The sequence below is a fragment of the Cervus canadensis genome, chromosome 33 (assembly GCF_019320065.1).
Source record: "Cervus canadensis isolate Bull #8, Minnesota chromosome 33, ASM1932006v1, whole genome shotgun sequence".
In the NCBI taxonomy this organism is placed as follows: domain Eukaryota; kingdom Metazoa; phylum Chordata; class Mammalia; order Artiodactyla; family Cervidae; genus Cervus; species Cervus canadensis.
This window is the reverse complement of record NC_057418.1, coordinates 21,020,275-21,038,359: the sequence shown is the minus strand read 5'-3', so window position 1 is coordinate 21,038,359 and position 18,085 is coordinate 21,020,275. Positions and strand designations below refer to the sequence as shown.

At 42.7% G+C, this 18,085-nt stretch overlaps 1 protein-coding gene across 1 annotated transcript in view; it reads right to left on the bottom strand.

The window, feature by feature from the left end:
• UST (uronyl 2-sulfotransferase) overlaps positions 1-18,085 on the bottom strand; it is a 303,123-nt gene that overhangs the window by 101,416 nt on the left and 183,622 nt on the right. The window contains exons 3-4 of the mRNA XM_043457263.1: positions 17,335-17,490; positions 3,518-3,597 (exon numbers count right to left, since the gene is read on the bottom strand). Coding sequence (XP_043313198.1) covers positions 3,518-3,597; positions 17,335-17,490 — 236 coding nt within the window. The remainder of the gene's footprint in view (positions 1-3,517; positions 3,598-17,334; positions 17,491-18,085) is intronic.

The following is an 18,085-nucleotide window of genomic DNA, read 5'->3' as shown; positions in this document are numbered from 1 at the left end:
ACTCTTAGTTGCAGCATTTGGGATTGTGTTCCCTGACCAGGGATCGAACCCTGGCTTCCCGCATTGGGAGCGTGGCGTCTCAGCCACTGGACTGTCAGGGAAGTCCCAAGAGCATTTCTTGTTCCCTGTAGAAGCCCCTGTCTTAGTGCAGGTCCTCAATATGTATGTATTTAATTGAACACAGTGGGATAGAGGGAGGAGAAATCAGCCAGAGCAGGGCCCTGACCTGAAAGTGTTACATTAGAGACACGGTGAGGCTGCCTCCAGGTGGTGCAGTGATAAAGACTCCACCTGCCAGTGCAAGAAGACACAAGAGATATGGGTTCGATCTCTGGGTCAGGAAGATCCCCTGGAGCAGGAAATGGCATCCCATTCTATTCTTGCCTAGAGAATCCCATGGACAGAGGAGTCTGGTGGGCTACAGTCTATGGTGTCGCAAAGAGTTGGACACAACTGAGCAAGAGGCTGCATCTGGATAGGAGCCAAACTGGGGGTTCAGACTGAGGCTTCTACAGAAATGTTTTTAAATGTCACTTTGAATACACATGATACCCTTCTCTCCAAGAACTTGAAGGGCTTTCCGTCACGGGTTTTGAACATCCCAACAAACCAGGGGTGGGTGGGAACTGTCCCTACCCTGTAGATGGGAACATGGAGATTCCCCCTTCCCACCAGAGAGATTAAGGTCAGCGGGAAGGTCTGACACCCAGAGATCCTGAAATCCAGGCTGACACTTTCCCTGGAATGTGGTGTCCTCTGAAAGATGTTTATTATTTTTCTTTTTTCTTTCAGAACTCAATCAATCAAGAATAAGCTCTTGGGCTTATACTTCATAGTGGAGGCCAAGATAAAATATGGTGAACCATACTGTGCCCAGCTCTGCTGATCCAATTAAGGTATTGGCGTTTGCATATTAATTAGAGTGCTATAATATCCTGAGTTAACTATGAAAATCTGTTGCATTGCAGTTTGTTTTGGTTGTAAAAATTTTCCCTAGAAGCAAGAGGAGTAAATGAATGAGGTTTGACAAACCTATGGTTAACAGAGTATGGGGGGGGATAAACTGTGTGACTGGGATTGACGTATTCACACTACTATATATAAAATAGATAACTAATAAGGACCTAACTAATAAGGACTCAGAGCACAGGAAATTCTACTCAATACTCTGTCATGGCCTACATGGGAAAAGAATCTAAAAAGAGTGGGTATACGTATAAACTGATGCACTTTGCCGTCCAGCAGAAATTAACACAGCACTGTAAATCAACTATAGTCCACTAAAAATTTTAAAAAGAGGAAGAAAGAATAATGAATGAGGTTTGAGGACGTCAGGGGTGAGAAGCAGAGAGAAGGAAGGAAGGAAGTGCATGAGAGAATGGAGGGGTCAGAGGGGCCAGGCTCTGCTGTCTACAAGTCGTAAAACACATGGCCCAAAATAGCTACCCAGTCCTCCTTATCTAATTATGTCTAATTATATGTTCTTGGCCCCGGGGAAGTGGGAGATAGGCACATATCCCGGACAGTGCAGTGACAAGCCACTTTAGAAATGTGGTTGGAGACACAGCTCTTGTAGACGCGGTACACACCCCGCCACCCCCCATTCCAGCCACTGAGGATAATCCAGGATAATCCGCAGGTGTCCTCCTCCTCACCTGTTCACCAGCCCAGAGAACTCTGGCTAGCAGAGAGGCTAGGGAACTTCAGGGGAGACTTGCTTTCAAAGATAAGGCAGCAATTCCTCTTTGCTGCTTAGTAACTTGCTTCGCTGAATATCAGTCTCTTTACACTTCATTTGCAAGAGGCCCACTGCACAGCAGGAAAGTGCTTTGAAGGCTACACTCCTCTCCCAGCCCTGCAGACTGTTAGGCTTCCTAGGATGCAAACCCAGGCCTCCCTGGTTGCTGGCCCTCGGGGCCACGAGGTCAGCACAGACAGCATTCTCCTGTGAGCCTGTGAGGTCCTGTTATCCCCATGGGAAAAGCAGTGAGCAAAGAGCTGGTCAGATGGCTGATGGGGGAGGCCCAGGGTCTGGGGCTAGTCAGCAGATTGGCCCCGGGACTTAGAGCTCTGTCAACCCCAACTGTGAGCTCAGACGGGCCCGCCTTAGAGGAGGAATCTGAGAGCTACAGTAAAGTACAGTGACAAGATGACCTGTGCTAAGGGATCCCTGGGGAAGAGAATGCCCAGAATGTGCAGTTAGCAATTGAACAGAGGATCTAAACACATAAATTTGAGGTTTGCATTATTATCAAAAGGTCTTTGTAGGTGAAAGGGAAAAAAGCACAGATTTCTAAAATACCCACGAACATCAACCATGCAAGGTTTAGGAAATGAAATGGAGTGTTAAAAAGGTAGAGAAAGAGGCTGGTCCTAGCTTCGTGATGGCTCATTGGGTAAAGAATTTGCCTGCAATGCAGGAGATGCAGGAGACATGGGCTCAATCCTGAAGTCAGGAAGATCCCTTGGAGGAGGAAATGGCAACCTAGTATGCTTGCCTGAAAAATCCCATGGACAGAGGAGCCTGGCAGGCTACAGTCCCTGGGGTCGTAAAGAGTCAGACAGGACTTAGCGACTGTTAGGTAGCTAGAATAGGAAACAGGAGTCCAGAATGGCGGTGGCTAAAAGACAAGGAAGGGAAAAGCCCGCGAAAATAGAACAAAGGAAGGTCAGAGGAAGGTCCGAGGGCCGGAGTGAGGACCTCAGGTAGAACAAACAGCACTCCTGGCTAGCCCAATTTATATGGGCAGGCCCAGGGGGAGGAAAAACATTTAAAAGAGGAGCCAAAGTGCACGCTCTCTCTCTCCTGCACGATGGGGTGCTCTCCTCTTCGCGTCTTTGGGTCGACATGCCCTCACGCCTTGAGGATGGATTTTCCTGCTATTATCTAAATAAAATAGAGCTATAACATGGAGCTGTAACACTGATTTGTCTAAGAGCTGTAACACAGTCTGTTCGAGACCTGAGAGCTATAACATAGTCTGCCCAAGACCCGAGAGCTGTGACACGCCGAGGGCTTTAATGTCCGTCACTCTAAATCTTTGTTGTGACGAGACAGAACCAAGGAGAATACACTCGCCTGACAGCGACTAAACATACGTGCGGCACACACAAAATACACATAATTCCACCTTTAAATTATTCAGAGTCCTGTGTGTGTGCAGGTTGTATAAAAATGTGCAGTGAAATATATCTGCTAAATATCCATCTCTTGTCTGTTTTGTTCCAATACAAAACATTTTTTTTAGAGAATTATAAGGTCAAGTGACTTCTCATTAAAAATAATTTCAAGTCTTCACAAGACTTAAGAGTAGTATTTTTAGAAAGAAATGAAGCTTTTGACCAAATATTTCAAATTTTGATCCCTCTACTGCAAAAATAAATGGATTAAAAATGTCTTTTGAAGGGCAATTACACTACCTTGGAAAAGAAGGTAGATTTTAAAGTAATTGTTTGTTAGAAGGAGACTAAGTACCCAAAAGAAATGAAAGAACCATTAAACTGGAAAATATCTTACCTTGAGAAGTTGAGGAAATGAACATGTCGGGTGAATAAATAGGGCTGTTCGGCAGTACTAATATTTTTAATCAGTTCCATCTATTAAAAAAAAAGTACACAATTAGCATATATAGGATTTAATTTACCAAGCTATATTAAGCTAAAGGTTATCTCCCCAACTCTTTTTTTCCTTACTTACTACGTCTTGAACCAGGGCTAAACAGCTGTGTTTTGTGCAACATTTATGAACTTTACATAAGGCTCCTTACTAAATAAAATAAAGAAGCTCTCACAATGTGTAGTCCTGAATTTAGCTAACTGCCATCATGAAAACAAAGTGACAGTTTAAGTAATTTTAACTGGAGAAGTCAGTGTGTTGCTGTCCTGAAATGCAAGTAAGAAAATGCCTTTAATCCTCTCCTTTAAAGTCAAATAAAGACAAAGGTTAATTATTAGTTTACATTTCTATAATGCTCTTACTGGGAAAAACAGAGGCATTTGAAACTAGTTCTGCAGAATCGAAAAGTAGAAATAAAATGAGGCACTATCTCATTATTTTTCCCTTTGATTATAAAATTTACAAAGCAAGTATTTCAGAGGGAATACATAACATCCCCCCCCACTCCCCCCAAAAATGTTCTCAGGTTTTGGTGGGTGGTCATCTGAATTATTTATTTGCAGTTATCAGCAAGGCAAAAAGTAGTTTTAATTTGTATAAACTAACATTTACAGTCTTCTGGAACATGTCATGATACAGAAAATGTTTAGTAAAATCTGTTAGAAATTCCAAGCATTCTTACGACTCCCTGACTTCCTGAATTCCACTTTCCTTAGATTTTCTTATTTGCCCCATCAAAGCTGACACTCTGGAATTTTTAAGAAGCACATTGAAAATTGCTGCTTTGGACAGACATCAGAAGGGCAGCACTTCATATTTTATGAACTAGCTCAAGTTGAAAACTGGAAACAAAAACGGTCATTCATGTGTTAACTATAGTAGCAACAACAATAAAATCGGAGTCTGGAACTCTAGGTTTGTCTCAAGCGTGACGGAAACCTGGCCTGCCTTGTTCCCTCCTGTCTAGCTTGGAGCTGACACACGGAAATGCTCCATAAATATTTGTTAAATGAATTAATTCCAACGAGTCCACGACTTACAGATGGTTACACTAGGACGTCGTGGCCTAAACCCTTTCATTAGATATTCGTGCTCACAACGACTGTCTGAAGAAATGAAGTTGAATTTTAAAAGCAAATGACTTGCAGTTCATAACCCAGGGCTTCTGTTCGTCAGTGGCAGGTATGGGTGAATAATGGTCTGCCTGTCCCCAAGCTTGCGTGTAAAAGGAAATTGAATCCTGCTTCTTTATCTTCTGTTTATTCTTTACAAGCCCCCTGCATGCCCCAGTGCTTGTTTTTGGTTAATAAAACTTCCAGCTACCTTCACATTATGAATTTTGATTTTTGATAGATCTACCAGCGGAATTACTGATTGGGAGCACAGCTGAAGGTAACTGATCGCTGAGGTTGTCTGCTTAGAAGCATAACTGTGTGTATGTTTAAAATAGTGACCATTCAATGCCTTAATCTTTAGATTATTTTTCTTCAGCTATTTCTCTGTACACATAAGAGTAATATGAGAAAGCCCCCTAGGATTACACAAGACTGGAAAAATGGGTCAGAAGAAAACCTGTTTCCTTCACATATTCAACATTATATTACATTCTCTAAACACATGTCAGTGTGTTAAATTTAAGGGAAGAACAGTAGAGGTTAGATTTTGAGAGCAGTGTCATAATAGTCATAAAGCTGTCTATTTCATGAGGAAAAATGGATTAGTGATGACAATGCATAACTCTTTCTAGACATCTCTTTAGATAGAGAATAAAAGTTACTAATGCTTGCCTTTATCGCATTAGTACAGGGTAGTCAGACTGTACATCTCAGCTTTCATGAATTTTGTCCTGCACATGAAATAGAAAAACCCACATGAAGTACCACAATCTTCGGTCCACGGCATCATGTTCACGGTTTGTGAAGACAGTGTCATTTGACCATCTTCACAAACGCTGTGTGTGCTAAATTGCTTCAGTCGTGTCTGACTCTTTGCGACCCTATGGACTGTAGCTCACTAGGCTCCTCTGTCCACGGGATTCTCCAGGCAAAAATACTGTGGTGGGTTGCCACGCCCTCCTCCAGGAGATCCTCCCGACCCAGGGATCAAACTCACGTCTCTTAGATCTCCTGCACTGACCGGCGGGTTCTTTACCACTAGTGCCACCTGGGAAGCCCTCATAAATGCTAACCTTCCCCATTTCGAGTGACAAGGAACTGTCTTCTGAGCCCCTGCTGCCCATCACCTGAGTTCCCCCATTGCTGCCAGCAGCCTACCTTTCTCTCACCTGGGTCTTATCTGCATGAGTGGCAAAGACACTACTTAAAATGATCACAGACACTAACTTTCCTTTGCCTTGGCTTGTGCGGGACCACTGCTAGCCTTTATTTTGATTCCACTGAATTCATTCATTCATTCAGCATTTATTGGGTGCTTACCAAGCCCTGGAGATCAAAACCTGAATGAAATCAATGGGAGGACACAGAAAGACAAGACAGTGGAATATGTCCTAATGGTGTCCCTAAATCTACGCTGGCCAAAACCACACTCTTGATCCTCGTCCATCTTTACTCCTTTCCAGTTAATGGTTCTCTCCATATCCTCACATTTGATTTGGGTCTTTCCTGGACTCCCATATTCAATCCCTTGCTGAGTCAAGTTAATTTTATCTTTACTATCTCCCTCAATTAACTCTCAAGATCCCATATCCTATAGCCAGTCAAACTAGACTCCTCCATATTCCTTCCATACACCATGTCCAAGACTGACCATGTCCAAACTCAGGCTCAAGATTCTTCTTCTAGAATGTTCTTCCTCTTCTCTCTGCATGTCCACATTCTAATCACTCTTTACAACTAGCTAAAATGCTTGCCGCCTCCAGGTAGCCTTTCTGAAGTTCTCCTTTCGTTCAACAATCTTTGATTTTCAACTATGTCAGGCTGTGTGCCACTCTGGATTGTGGCTTTAAAGATAAAATATTTGGTTCTTGCTCTTCAGGAAGCTCAGAGACTTGTGGAAGAAGTGGATGAGCAGGTGGGTATATCATCATGTGATAATGATCATGGGGTAGAAAGCATGGAGGTGAGATGCCTGTCCCAACCTGCAGATGGACAGGTAATGCTTCTGTAAGGAGGTGCTTCTCAGTGGTTTCCAAGGATACACAGGAGTCAATAAGAGAAGAAAGGGACTCACAGCATGGCAGAAAGAGTGAACAGCAGATGCAAAGGACAAAACACAAAAATGACTTGGCTATTAAAACTGCCAAGCAGTCAGGCACGGAATCAGCAAGGCAGTAGACAAGACTATAGAAGAAGGTAGGAACTGGGTAACTGAGGGTCTTGCAGGTCTCATGAAGGATTTCGACATTTATCCTCTGGGCAATCCACAGCCAGAAAGGATTTTTTTTTCTTCTCTCAGATCTAAGGTCAGGTAGAGGATGTGAAGAAGAGAGTAAGGATTAGAAGCAGAAAGTTTAGTGAGGAAGACAGCAATCTCAACAAGAAATGATGAGGTCATGGACTCATCACTTCTCAGCGTGGTTCCCACACCAGCCACGTCAGCATCACCTGGACGCCTGTTTATGTTGTTTAGTCCCTACTAAGTCACGTCTGACTCCTTTGCTACCGCATGGACTATAGTACGCCAGGCTCCTCTGTCCATGTGCTTTCCCAGGCAAGAATACTGGAGTGGGTTGTCATGCATTCCCCAGAGAATCTTCCTGACCCAGGGATTGAACTCGTGTCTTCTGCATTGGTAAGGAGATTCTTACCACCGAGACACCATGCAAGCCCAGGACATGTGTTTGATAAGAATGCAAATCCTCGGGCCTCATTTCACACCTATGGAATTAGAAGAAACTCTGAAGGCAGGGCCCATCAATCTGCGTTTTTAACAAGCATGCCAGGAGAGTCTAAAGCTCAACAGTTTCAGAACCAAGGAATGAAGTTCATGGAAGTGAAAACAGATGGAGATTTGGGTACATTAAAGAGGGAGAATGTGCTGAGCCTTGCAGCAGCTGGCAACAGAAAGAAAGGAGAGGGCGTGGTCAATGGGGCTTCCGTCTTAGCCCTGGCTGGGGCCTGAACATGTGGTGGTACCCATTCATGGAGATGGGAACCACTGCAGGAGGAAGCAATCTGCCTCCAGAAGGGAGGGGAAATGGGTTTGGTTTTGAACATCATTGGCTAGAGATGACATTGCCTTTATCTTCCTGCAGCACTCCGAGAATTTCCCAGGACATGCTCCATTTACATTACATTATAGCTGGGTTTGTGTCCTGGCTTTGAACCAGATTGAAAGCTCCTTGAGAGTGGTGGTCAGGTTTTATTTATCCCCCAGAAAGCCAAGCCCAGGTGCCTACATAGAACACATACCCGTAACTGTTTACTCAACAAAGTACTCCCTTTGGGGGCTTCCCGAGTGGCGTTAGTGGTAAAGAACCCACCTTCCAATGCAGGAGATGCAAGAGATGTGGGTTCAGTCTCTGGGTGGGGAAGATCCCTCGGAGGAGGGCATGGCACCTTATTCCAGGATTCTTGTCTAGAGAATCCCATGGACAGAGGAGCCTGGTGGGCTACAGTCCACAGGGTTGCAAAGAGTGGGACACAACAGAAGTGACTTAGCATGCATGCACAGACCCCCGTTAGAAAAACATTTTTGGAGTTAAGATATATACAGTTCACTGAAGACAGAATTATCATTGAGGCAGTGAATTTAGCCTTTCTGGGACAATTTGTGCATTCATTACCGTGATGTCACGTGGAGCTAACCGTTTTACTATTTCACCATCTAGGATGTAACACAAAAAACAAACTATCGTTTTCTGAGTGTTTTCCAGGCTATCACTGAATCAAGATGTTCTTTATGTACATACTGTCATTTCATCTTCAAATGACTCCATGAGTTAAATATCATTCGGGGTTTACGGGTTAAGAAACTGAGGCACAGAAAAGCTGCAGAGATTGCTTATGATCTCACCACTACAAGAAGGTGGAGCCAGGATTTAAACCCAAGTCTACCTGACACCAAAAATCCTGCTGCTTATCACTATGCTGCCATCTCCTCACCATTCCCACTGCTTTTTGATATGTATATAACCTGTTAAAATGGGAGGAAGGGGTCGGTTAGCAAAATAACTCTGGAGACTAAAGAAGGTTTATGAAGATACGAATTTTCTGTCTTTTATGTGATGGGTTGAAAAATCAAAAGAAAGTTCTAACAGATGGAAAAGCATTAAAAGTAATAAAAATAAAAGCATCAAAATATCAGAGAGAATATTTTTTAAAGTTCTCAGTGGGGAAATAGTGTAACAAGCCAAGAATGAATTTAAAATACTACAAATAAAAAGAATGAAAAATAACTCCGTAATGGAATGGATCTAAAAGAAGAAATTGAATCACAGCACATCTGAGAATGAGATAGAACTGAAGTTTAGAAAAAGAGGCAAGAATCAAACAGAATTTATAATGCAGAGGATGTGCCAGGCAGTAGCTTTTAATCTTTTGCTTTCAACCTAACTGGCTGAGATGACAGAGCAGAAAACCCTTACCTGCAATTCTATAAACACAGCTAGTTCGTACAAGACTTCCTTGGGAGATGCTTGTCAGCAGTAACTAACAGAGCATTGACCCTACTCTGATCTGAGTTCTTGTGTCACTTGTAAACAACTAGATGTCCCATAATTTTGCACAACATCTTAAATGAAAGAAAAGACATATGCTTTTACACATCAAAGCCAAATAAGGAGTAGCTCAGAGGAGAATTCCTTGGTCCTTTAACCTCAGAGGGCAGAAGGATGACTGTGGGACCTGGTTACCTTTCCCTCTTCCTCCTGCATGAAGAAAGCCCCTCTTGAAGGAGGTAGGATGGTCCTCCCACCTTCAGCTCCTTGCTAAGGAGTCGGTACAACACACGTCTGCAATAAAGAAGACGACCACCAGGGGGAACAAGGATGTGAACAAGGCAAGGAGGCTGCATCTGAACGGAGAAAATCAATCTTGTGGCTACAACTAGAACCAGAGGAGAAAACATTTTAAATTTTCAGAGTTCGTGGCTTCTTCCTTTCCCCCTCTTTTCTCTGCACTGAGTTTTCATTAGCAGACTCAGATTTTTGTCTGTAGGACTCCAAGATAAGACCTTATTGCAGAACTGGGTGAACTTAGCCCTGTGACATGGAGATGGACTCAGCTAATCTTTTTGGTTTGACTCCAAAGTCTGGTTGGAGCAGCTCTGATGCCTGTGGACACATCCCTCCTACTCTAAGGCCAGGGAACTCTGAGGGTCATTCTAAGGAGACTTTTCTAAAACATCTCAAGCAACAGTTAGGCTTCTGGGATAAATGTGCAGGCTTCTGACACTATGTCTTCAGAGATTTGAGGGATTCTCAGGTGAAAGAGTGGAGAAAGCAATGGCACCCCACTCCAGTACTCTTGCCTGGAAAATCCCATGGACGGAGGAGCCTGGTAGGCTGCAGTCCATGGGGTCGCTAGGAGTTGGACATGACTGTGACTTCACTTTCACTTTTCACTTTCACGCACTGGAGAAGGAAATGGCAACCCACTCCAGTATTCTTGCCTGGAGAATCCCAGGGACAGGGAAGCCTGGTGGGCTGCCGTCTATGGGGTCGCACAGAGTCGGACACGACTGAAACGACTTAGCAGCAGCAGCAGGTGAAAGAGGAATTTTTCTTGTTTAGTGGAGTATTCCCTTTAATTAAAGGAAAATTTTCTAATAATTAGAGCCTTTCACGCAATGATTCTTCACTAGAATTGTGCCTGAGCATCTCCTAGGGAGTTTCCTGCTCCCCTACAAGATACAAATACCTGGGCACCACCATTAAGAGTATAACTCAGTATTTCATAGTAGGACCTAGAAACATGTGTGTGAAAAGCTCCTGAGAATATTCTGATGCCCATGATGGTTAAGAACCATTTTTTACTGACCTCCCATTGCCCATGAATAATATTCTATCTCCTTAGCCTAGCATTCAAGGTTCTTTGGGATTTGACCCCAGTTCATTTTCAATTCTTATTCTCCCACATCTTCTTGAGCATTTGGTTTTTTTCCTTTTTAAGGGGGTGATAATACTTTCCTAATAATGTTGCTTAAAGGATAAAAATAAGATGCACAAACATCTAGCATGCTGTCTGATGCTCAGTATACAGCAATAACCGTAGGTCCTCAATGAATATTCATCACAACAAATAAACAGTGGTGGGACCGGCCTCAAAAATGAATGAGTCAACCTTTGCCTTTTAACAGAGGCCAGTTGACTCTGCCTTAGGGAAGTCTGGGAGGAATCCCAGTGGCCCGGAGACAGTTTCCAAGTCTAATGTGATTTCTTTAGGTGGGTTTTCTCCTCTAGAGTTGCAATGCTTTGTAGTCACAGTCAGACATGAACTGTGCAGTGGGTGAGAACAGTGGGGAAGGGAAGTTAAAACACCATAAAGAAATTCCGTTTCTGACAAAGAGGGTACAGCACTCTAGAACACACTGACATAGGGGCTGTATCTACTGTTCTTTGAATACTTTTCAAGATTTTAGTCATTTGAATGGCTAGTGAATAGAGTCACTGCAGATGTGGAGTTTATAGTGAAAGAGTAGCCTTTACTAGTATGACGGATGGGAGTGTGTAGGCTGGTCCGCCAGCTCTAAACTGTGACTCAGAGTCTGTGGGATGCAATTGAGAGCCTCAAATGCTCATAAAGAGTCCCCTGGCCAACTCAGACTGGGACACTCTAGGTGAAAGCCGATTAAACAGGCATTTTTGTCTTGTTTTTAATTAAAAGAATTCTCAGTACTCTTGCCTGGAAAATCCCGTGGACGGAGAAGCCTGGTAGGCTGCAGTCCACGGGGTCGCTAAGAGTCGGACACGACTGTGACTTCACTTTCACTTTTCACTTTCACGCATTGGAGAGGGAAATGGCAACCCACTCCAGTGTTCTTGCCTGGAGAATCCCAGGGATGGAGGAGCCTGATGGGCTGCCATCTATGGGGTCGCACAGAGTCGGACACGACTGAAGTGATTTAGCAGCAGCAGCAGCAGTCTTTAAAATGTGAATATTGTTGTGACTTTCCTAGAGGGGGACAAGGAGACAGCATTTCCCAAATTTTAAAAATCATGATATTTTCATTTTTTTCCCAATGTCTTAGGAGACTTAATTTCTCAGGAACGCATTTAAGGAAATGCTGATATGATGGTTTCGACAAGGATCCTTAACCCTGATAGCTCAGTGGTAAAGAATCTACTTGCCAATTCAGGAAACACAAGTTCAATCCCTGGATCGGGAAGACCCCCTGGAGGAGGAAACGGCAACCCACTCCAGTATTCTTGCCTGGAGAATTCCACGGACAAAGGAGTCTGGCAGCTACAATCCACGGGGTCACAAAACAGTCAGACATGGCTTAGCAACTAAACAACCACCTTAACTCTGAAACTCCTGTGGCGCTTGATCAAAAATAAAAATAAAAACTTTTCTGGACTCTACCCCAGAATCTCCAGGAGAAGGGCCACAGCAACTACATACTCAAAAGGCTGTGCTGGGGATTCCCTGGTGACTCAGTGGTAAAGAATCTGCCTGCCCATGCAGGAGACACGGGTTCGATCCCTGACCCAGGAAGATCCCACAAGCCGCGGAGCAACTAAACCCATGCATCACAACTACTGAGTCTGTATTCTAGAGCCTGGGAGCCGCAACAAGAGAAGCTGCCACAAAGAGAAACTCACACACCACAGCTAGAGAGCAGCCCTTGCTCGCCAAAACTAAAGAAAAGTCCTCAGCAAGGAAGACCCAGCACAGACAAAAATATATACAAAAAATAAACATTTTTGTTTGTTTGTTTTAAAAAGATCCTTCTGTGCAGCCAGAGCAGATAGCCACTGCATTAGGAGGGTGGCTCCTGAGTTCAGGAGGGTCCAAGTCCAAGCCCAAGTGCCACGGACAGTCACTATTATATTTGGGAAGTGACTTTATCTGGTTGTCTTAGTTTTCTCATCCATAAAATAGGAAATCGTACCCACTCACTGGTCTAGTTTTAGGTCCAAATGAGTTAAATGAAATAATAAAGTAAAACAATTAGCACAGAGCAGGTGCCGCTATTTCAGTTTGGAATCCTCCATAGCTTCAGCACGGACTTCCCTAGTGGCTCAGTGGTAAAGAATCCACCTGCAAAGCAGGAGACGTGGGAGACATAGGTTCATTCCCTGGGTCAGGAAGATCCCCTGGAGGAGGAAATGGCCACCCTCTCCAGTATTCTTACCTGGAGAATCCCATGGACAGAGGAGACTGGGGGCTACAGTCCATGGGGTGGCAAAGAGTCAGACATGACTAAAGTGATTGAACATACACACAGCTTCAGTATAAATAAAAATAGGAAATGTATTTGCTTTCTCCATCTTTTAGGTTCATATGCCAACAGTTTTTGCCCTTCCCCAACAGGAATGAAATCATTTTGAATTCTTATGTCTGTGATATGCCTCTGACATATTTGCTTTTATTATCCTCAGAGCAGCATTCTGAAAGATAGGGTTAGACCATTAACAAAGATGGGTATGAGCCTTTTGAAAATCACACCTCCTGCCTTCTGGAAAATGGTTCTTTATCTTTTAGGTTGTACATGATCTCCATTTTCCAAAAAAGTATCTAAACTAGCCCAAGCGATTTAAATCTGGTTTTAGAGCATAAATCAAATGATGTCATCCTGAGTTCCCATTATATGCCCTGCAAAAGGTCCAACATTTGGCCAGCACCAGCTGTCCATGTTCTTCTGTGGAGGCAGAGTTTTCTAAAATATTAACTTCAAAGGCATTTCTATTTCTTATAAGGGCAGATGTAATGGGATTTTTATTGATGTTGTAACATTTGCTGTTTCCATGTTCTCTTTCCTTTTTAATAATCCCTTCAGTGTCTTATTCCATGAAATAGATTTTTTAAAATCTAGTACTCAGTGGGTTTGTGTATGTACATGTGTGTGCATGTGTGCGTGTGTGAGATGACAGCTACCCTCCAGGGAGAAATGTATGCGTGAATTTGACTCTAGCCCAGAGAGATGCCATTGTGTATGGATGCAATGATACAGATGATTCCAGTCTCCAGTCTCATAAGTGATTACTTTTCCAAAGTTCATTTGTAAGTCAGTAGTTTGGAACTTGGAACACATTTTCTCATAAAAGAAATGTTCGACATGGTGGAGAGAGTCCCGGGCCAGCCCACAAGAGTCCATTTAACTCGTACTGTACCAAAGCAGACTTGTCATTAACTCCAGAGAACAATGTTGCCATGGGAACTACATTTTCAGAGTTCTACTCTTTCATGTTAAGAACCACTGACTATAAAATTTTAACTCATCTCCTAAATCACATACCCCCCTTTCCTTTAATAAATTACCAAGAAAAGGGAGCTATTAGCTATTCACACCACGGATTATTTCTTGAATATATTAGGTTAAAATAAAATTTTTTTCTCTACTTGTTTCATGCACTTTGAATCTTTAGAAAAAGGATGTATGTAACAAAGAAAAAGAGTTTCTTTAAACATTCTTGAGACTTGATTTCAAGTCTTCTTTGAACTACTTCAAACTTGGTTTCTTGTCCTGGCGTTTCCTGGCTCTCCTTGTATGCCACAGCCCAGTCAGCTAGCTACAGAGAAGCAGCTGTCACTATCCTTATGCTTGTTTTTACATCAAAATTGTTTGTTTGCTTTTTCTACCGTATCTATACCTTTCCCTTCTGTTTTTTTTTTAAACTTGCCTTATAATTTAATAGGAATCTGCAATAACTAAGTAATGAAGTATATTCTAGGTCACACTGACCACAGGAATCAGAAATGTTTCAACTAATCATACACAGATCATGGCAGAAGTTGTATAAATATATCACAGAATCACAGGGCTGGAAAGAACCTTAAAAGATTGTCTATTCTCTGGCTTCCAGACAAGCCAATCATTCCAAACAGATGAGAACTAACCTCTGTTTTAGAAGAAAGGATGACTTTGGCTTTAACCCTTTCTAAAAGACTTAACAATTTGTGTACCATTAGTAAAGTAATCTTCATTTTTCATCTAAGTCCTTCCCTTTACAGTTCATCATAGAAAACAAAATAGGCTGATTTTTTTTTTTTTTAAATTCCAGAGTGTATTCAAATATCTTATTTTGTGCTTGTTTTTCTAGGGCCTTCCTGAACATCTTAGTGTCTAATATTCTCATTACTTTGCTCCCTCTGGGTTTTTACACTTTTCTGCAGTGGAAACTAAAGTCCAGATACTATACTTTGTTAGGCTTTAAGAACTGAGCATAATTTCCATACATAGGAACGTTTAAGTCTAATCTGATAGCTGACTGAAAGACTCAAAAGAAAACCAAATTTTATATTTATAATAACATTGCAATAGAATAGGCTATTTATTATAGTTGCTCTCTTTCAGGGAGTAAAAAGGGCATAACCAGCCCTAATTATATTTGTTCTTCAATCAGATAAGGAAATCAGAGAACCTACACCCATGAAAATTACTGATAAAATGTGATATCTTAAAACGTCACTAAATATAATTTTTCTATTGAGCACCTACTACAGAACTTGTAAGTGAAAAAGTGAAAGTGAAAGTTACTCAGTCATGTCTGACTCTTTGTGACCCCATGAAATGTATAGCACATGGGATTCTCCAGGCTAGGATACTGGAGTGGGTAGCCGTTCCTTCCTCCAGGAGATCTTCCCAACCTAGGGATCGAACCCAGGTTGCCCACATTGCAGGCGGATTCTTTACCAGCTGAGTCACAAGGGAAGCCCAAGAATACTGGAGTGGCTAGCTTATCCCTTCTCCAGCAGATCTTCCCGACCCAGGAATCAAACTGGGGTCTCCTGCATTGCAGGCAGATTCTTTACCAACTGAGCTATCTAATCTCAACACTTTTTTTTGTTTATTGCTTATTATTTAGACTTGTTACTCAGAGACCCTTTGATGGAAGTTTTCAAAGAAATGGGCATTTTGATCTCTATACTGTGGAAGACAGTAAACATACAGACATTATAGAAAATACTGCTGGCAGCATTACACTCTCAAAACAGTCCTACCATCCCCTGTGACGAGAGACAGGAAGCCTATTGCATATTCCCTGTGTGTGTGTGAGGTTTTGAATGCCTGGAAGGTGAAGATCGTGTAAGAAAGTAGACATGGTATTAGGGTCTCACCCTTGTAAACCATGCACCTTGTTTATTCCTCAAATTTACCTAGTCACTGAGTGGTGTGATGGTTAAATTTCATGTGTCAATTTGACTGGCCAATGGATGCCCAGATTAAGCAACATTTCCTGGTGTGTCTGTGAGGGTATTTCTGGATGAGATAAGCATTTGAATCAGTGGACTCAGTAGATTTCCCTCCCCAGTGTGGGTGGGCCTCATCCAATCCCTTGAAGGCCTGAGTAGAACAAAATGAGAAGAAGGAGGAAGTGATTTTTTTCCCCTGCTTCATTGACTAAGCTGAGACATCTCACATTATATTCTCCTGCCCTTACATCATGGGATTTACATCATGGGCTCACCTGCTTCTCAGGCCTTCACACTCGGGCTCGAGCTCAGTCTTACCAATGGCTCTGCTGGGCCTTCAGCTTGCAGACGGCAGAGCGTGGGACTTCTCAGCCTCAGTAATTGCATATGCCAGTTCCTCATAGTACATCTTTCCGGTCTGTCTGTCCCTCTATCCATGGATATCTGTCTATCTTTCGATAGATACATCTCCATCCCACTGGTACTGTTCTCTGAAGAGCCCTGATTTATCGCTGCTGCTGTTTAGTCACTTCAGTCGTGTCCGACTCTGTGGGACCCAATGGACTGCAGCCCACCAGGCACCTCTGTCCAGGGAGATTCTCCAGGGATCGAACCCAGGTCTCCTGCATTGCAGGCAGATTCTTTACCATTGAGCCACCAGGAAAGCCTGCCCTGACTTATACTGGTGGCTATTCACTCATTCTAAATACCTAAGAGGACCAAAGCAACTTTTCAAGACCAGGCTAACAAACCTGACCCTGTAAAATGACCATGAGAGCACTAGGCCTAACTTGTCTACACTGGCAAAGCATCAACGGAGACTCTCAACCCTATTCTTGTGTCAGCTTACCAAGTGGAATCTGTCTTCCCAGCCTCCTGGCAGAACCCAGCACTCCTGCTCTGCCACCAGCATGTCCCTGTCAGCCGTCTTAGGGCAGATTTGTTCCCAGGAGTGGGGGTAATTCTTGTGCTGTCACTGAATAGGCCAAGAGCTGTTTTGGTGCCTCAAGATCCCCTGAAATTACCATAATAGAAAGCTCGTGCCCCCATCAACCAGATTCCTGGCCCACCGAGGGTTTTCTCTTTATTATAACCATAAAAACTTAGGACATTTGTGAGAAAATGCAAAGGAATATTAAAATCAAGTTTTCTTATTTTTGCTCCCAAGATGTCAGCGTTACCTATAGCTCAGTGGTGTAACTATGTGAGATTTAAGCATTGCTAGTTTTAGCTAAACAGACAATGACCATGTACTCTGTCGTTCATTGGTCTTAATAAAAGTATCCCTTCAGGGAAACTTCCTGTTTTACAGACTTCTGTCAGAACCCTCAACTTAAATTTCCTTCCACACTCTGGCAAAAATACAGTATGATATTGTAACTCTGGTATTCATTAGTTAGGGGTAAAAGGGTGCTCCGGAAGGCACCCATTAATTGTGCAAATGAAGCAAAGACAACTTACTTGCTCGTTCTTAGTAAGCCTGGTTTTGTTGTGAATGTCTGACGTGACCAAATTGAATCCATGCTTCTCTGACAAGATTCTCAGAAGCAAGACGACGGTCCGACTCCCACACTTGCCCACTCTGTTGTATACCACCTGGCTCGGGAAAGGTAGCACCTGGGAAAGAACGAGAGAGCAGATGAGAGGCTTTGGGATTAAAATACTTAGGGTTCTTCCCTCAATTTCAGAATAATAAACATTTGATCAAACTCGCAAAGAGTCAGACACGGCTTAGCAACTGAAGAAAAACAACAAAGGAGAAGGGCCCATACGAAGCTAACGAGAATGGAAACGATGAACTGGGATTCTTCTTCACAGTATAACGTGAGAGAAACGTTGGACTCCTCCATCTACGCTGATACTTAAAGCTGGTAAAATTTCATGCCCTCTAGAATATTGATTGTGAAGTCACTGTTGTCTTTTTCTTCAGAACAAAATATGTAAATATGTGCTTTAATGAAAATATTCTTTTGCAAGTTATATTTTATTAGAACAATATGTAGAGTGCTTGGGAGAAATAATAGTAATTTCAAAAATCGAGACATAATTTAAAAGCAATAAAATTCACCCTTTAACATGTACAATTCAATGAATTTCAGTATATTCACAGAGTTATGAACCAGTACCACTACTTCATTCCAGAGCACTGGAAAAGAAACTCCCCAAAGAAACTCCATACCCATTAGCAATCACTTCCATTTACCTCATTATC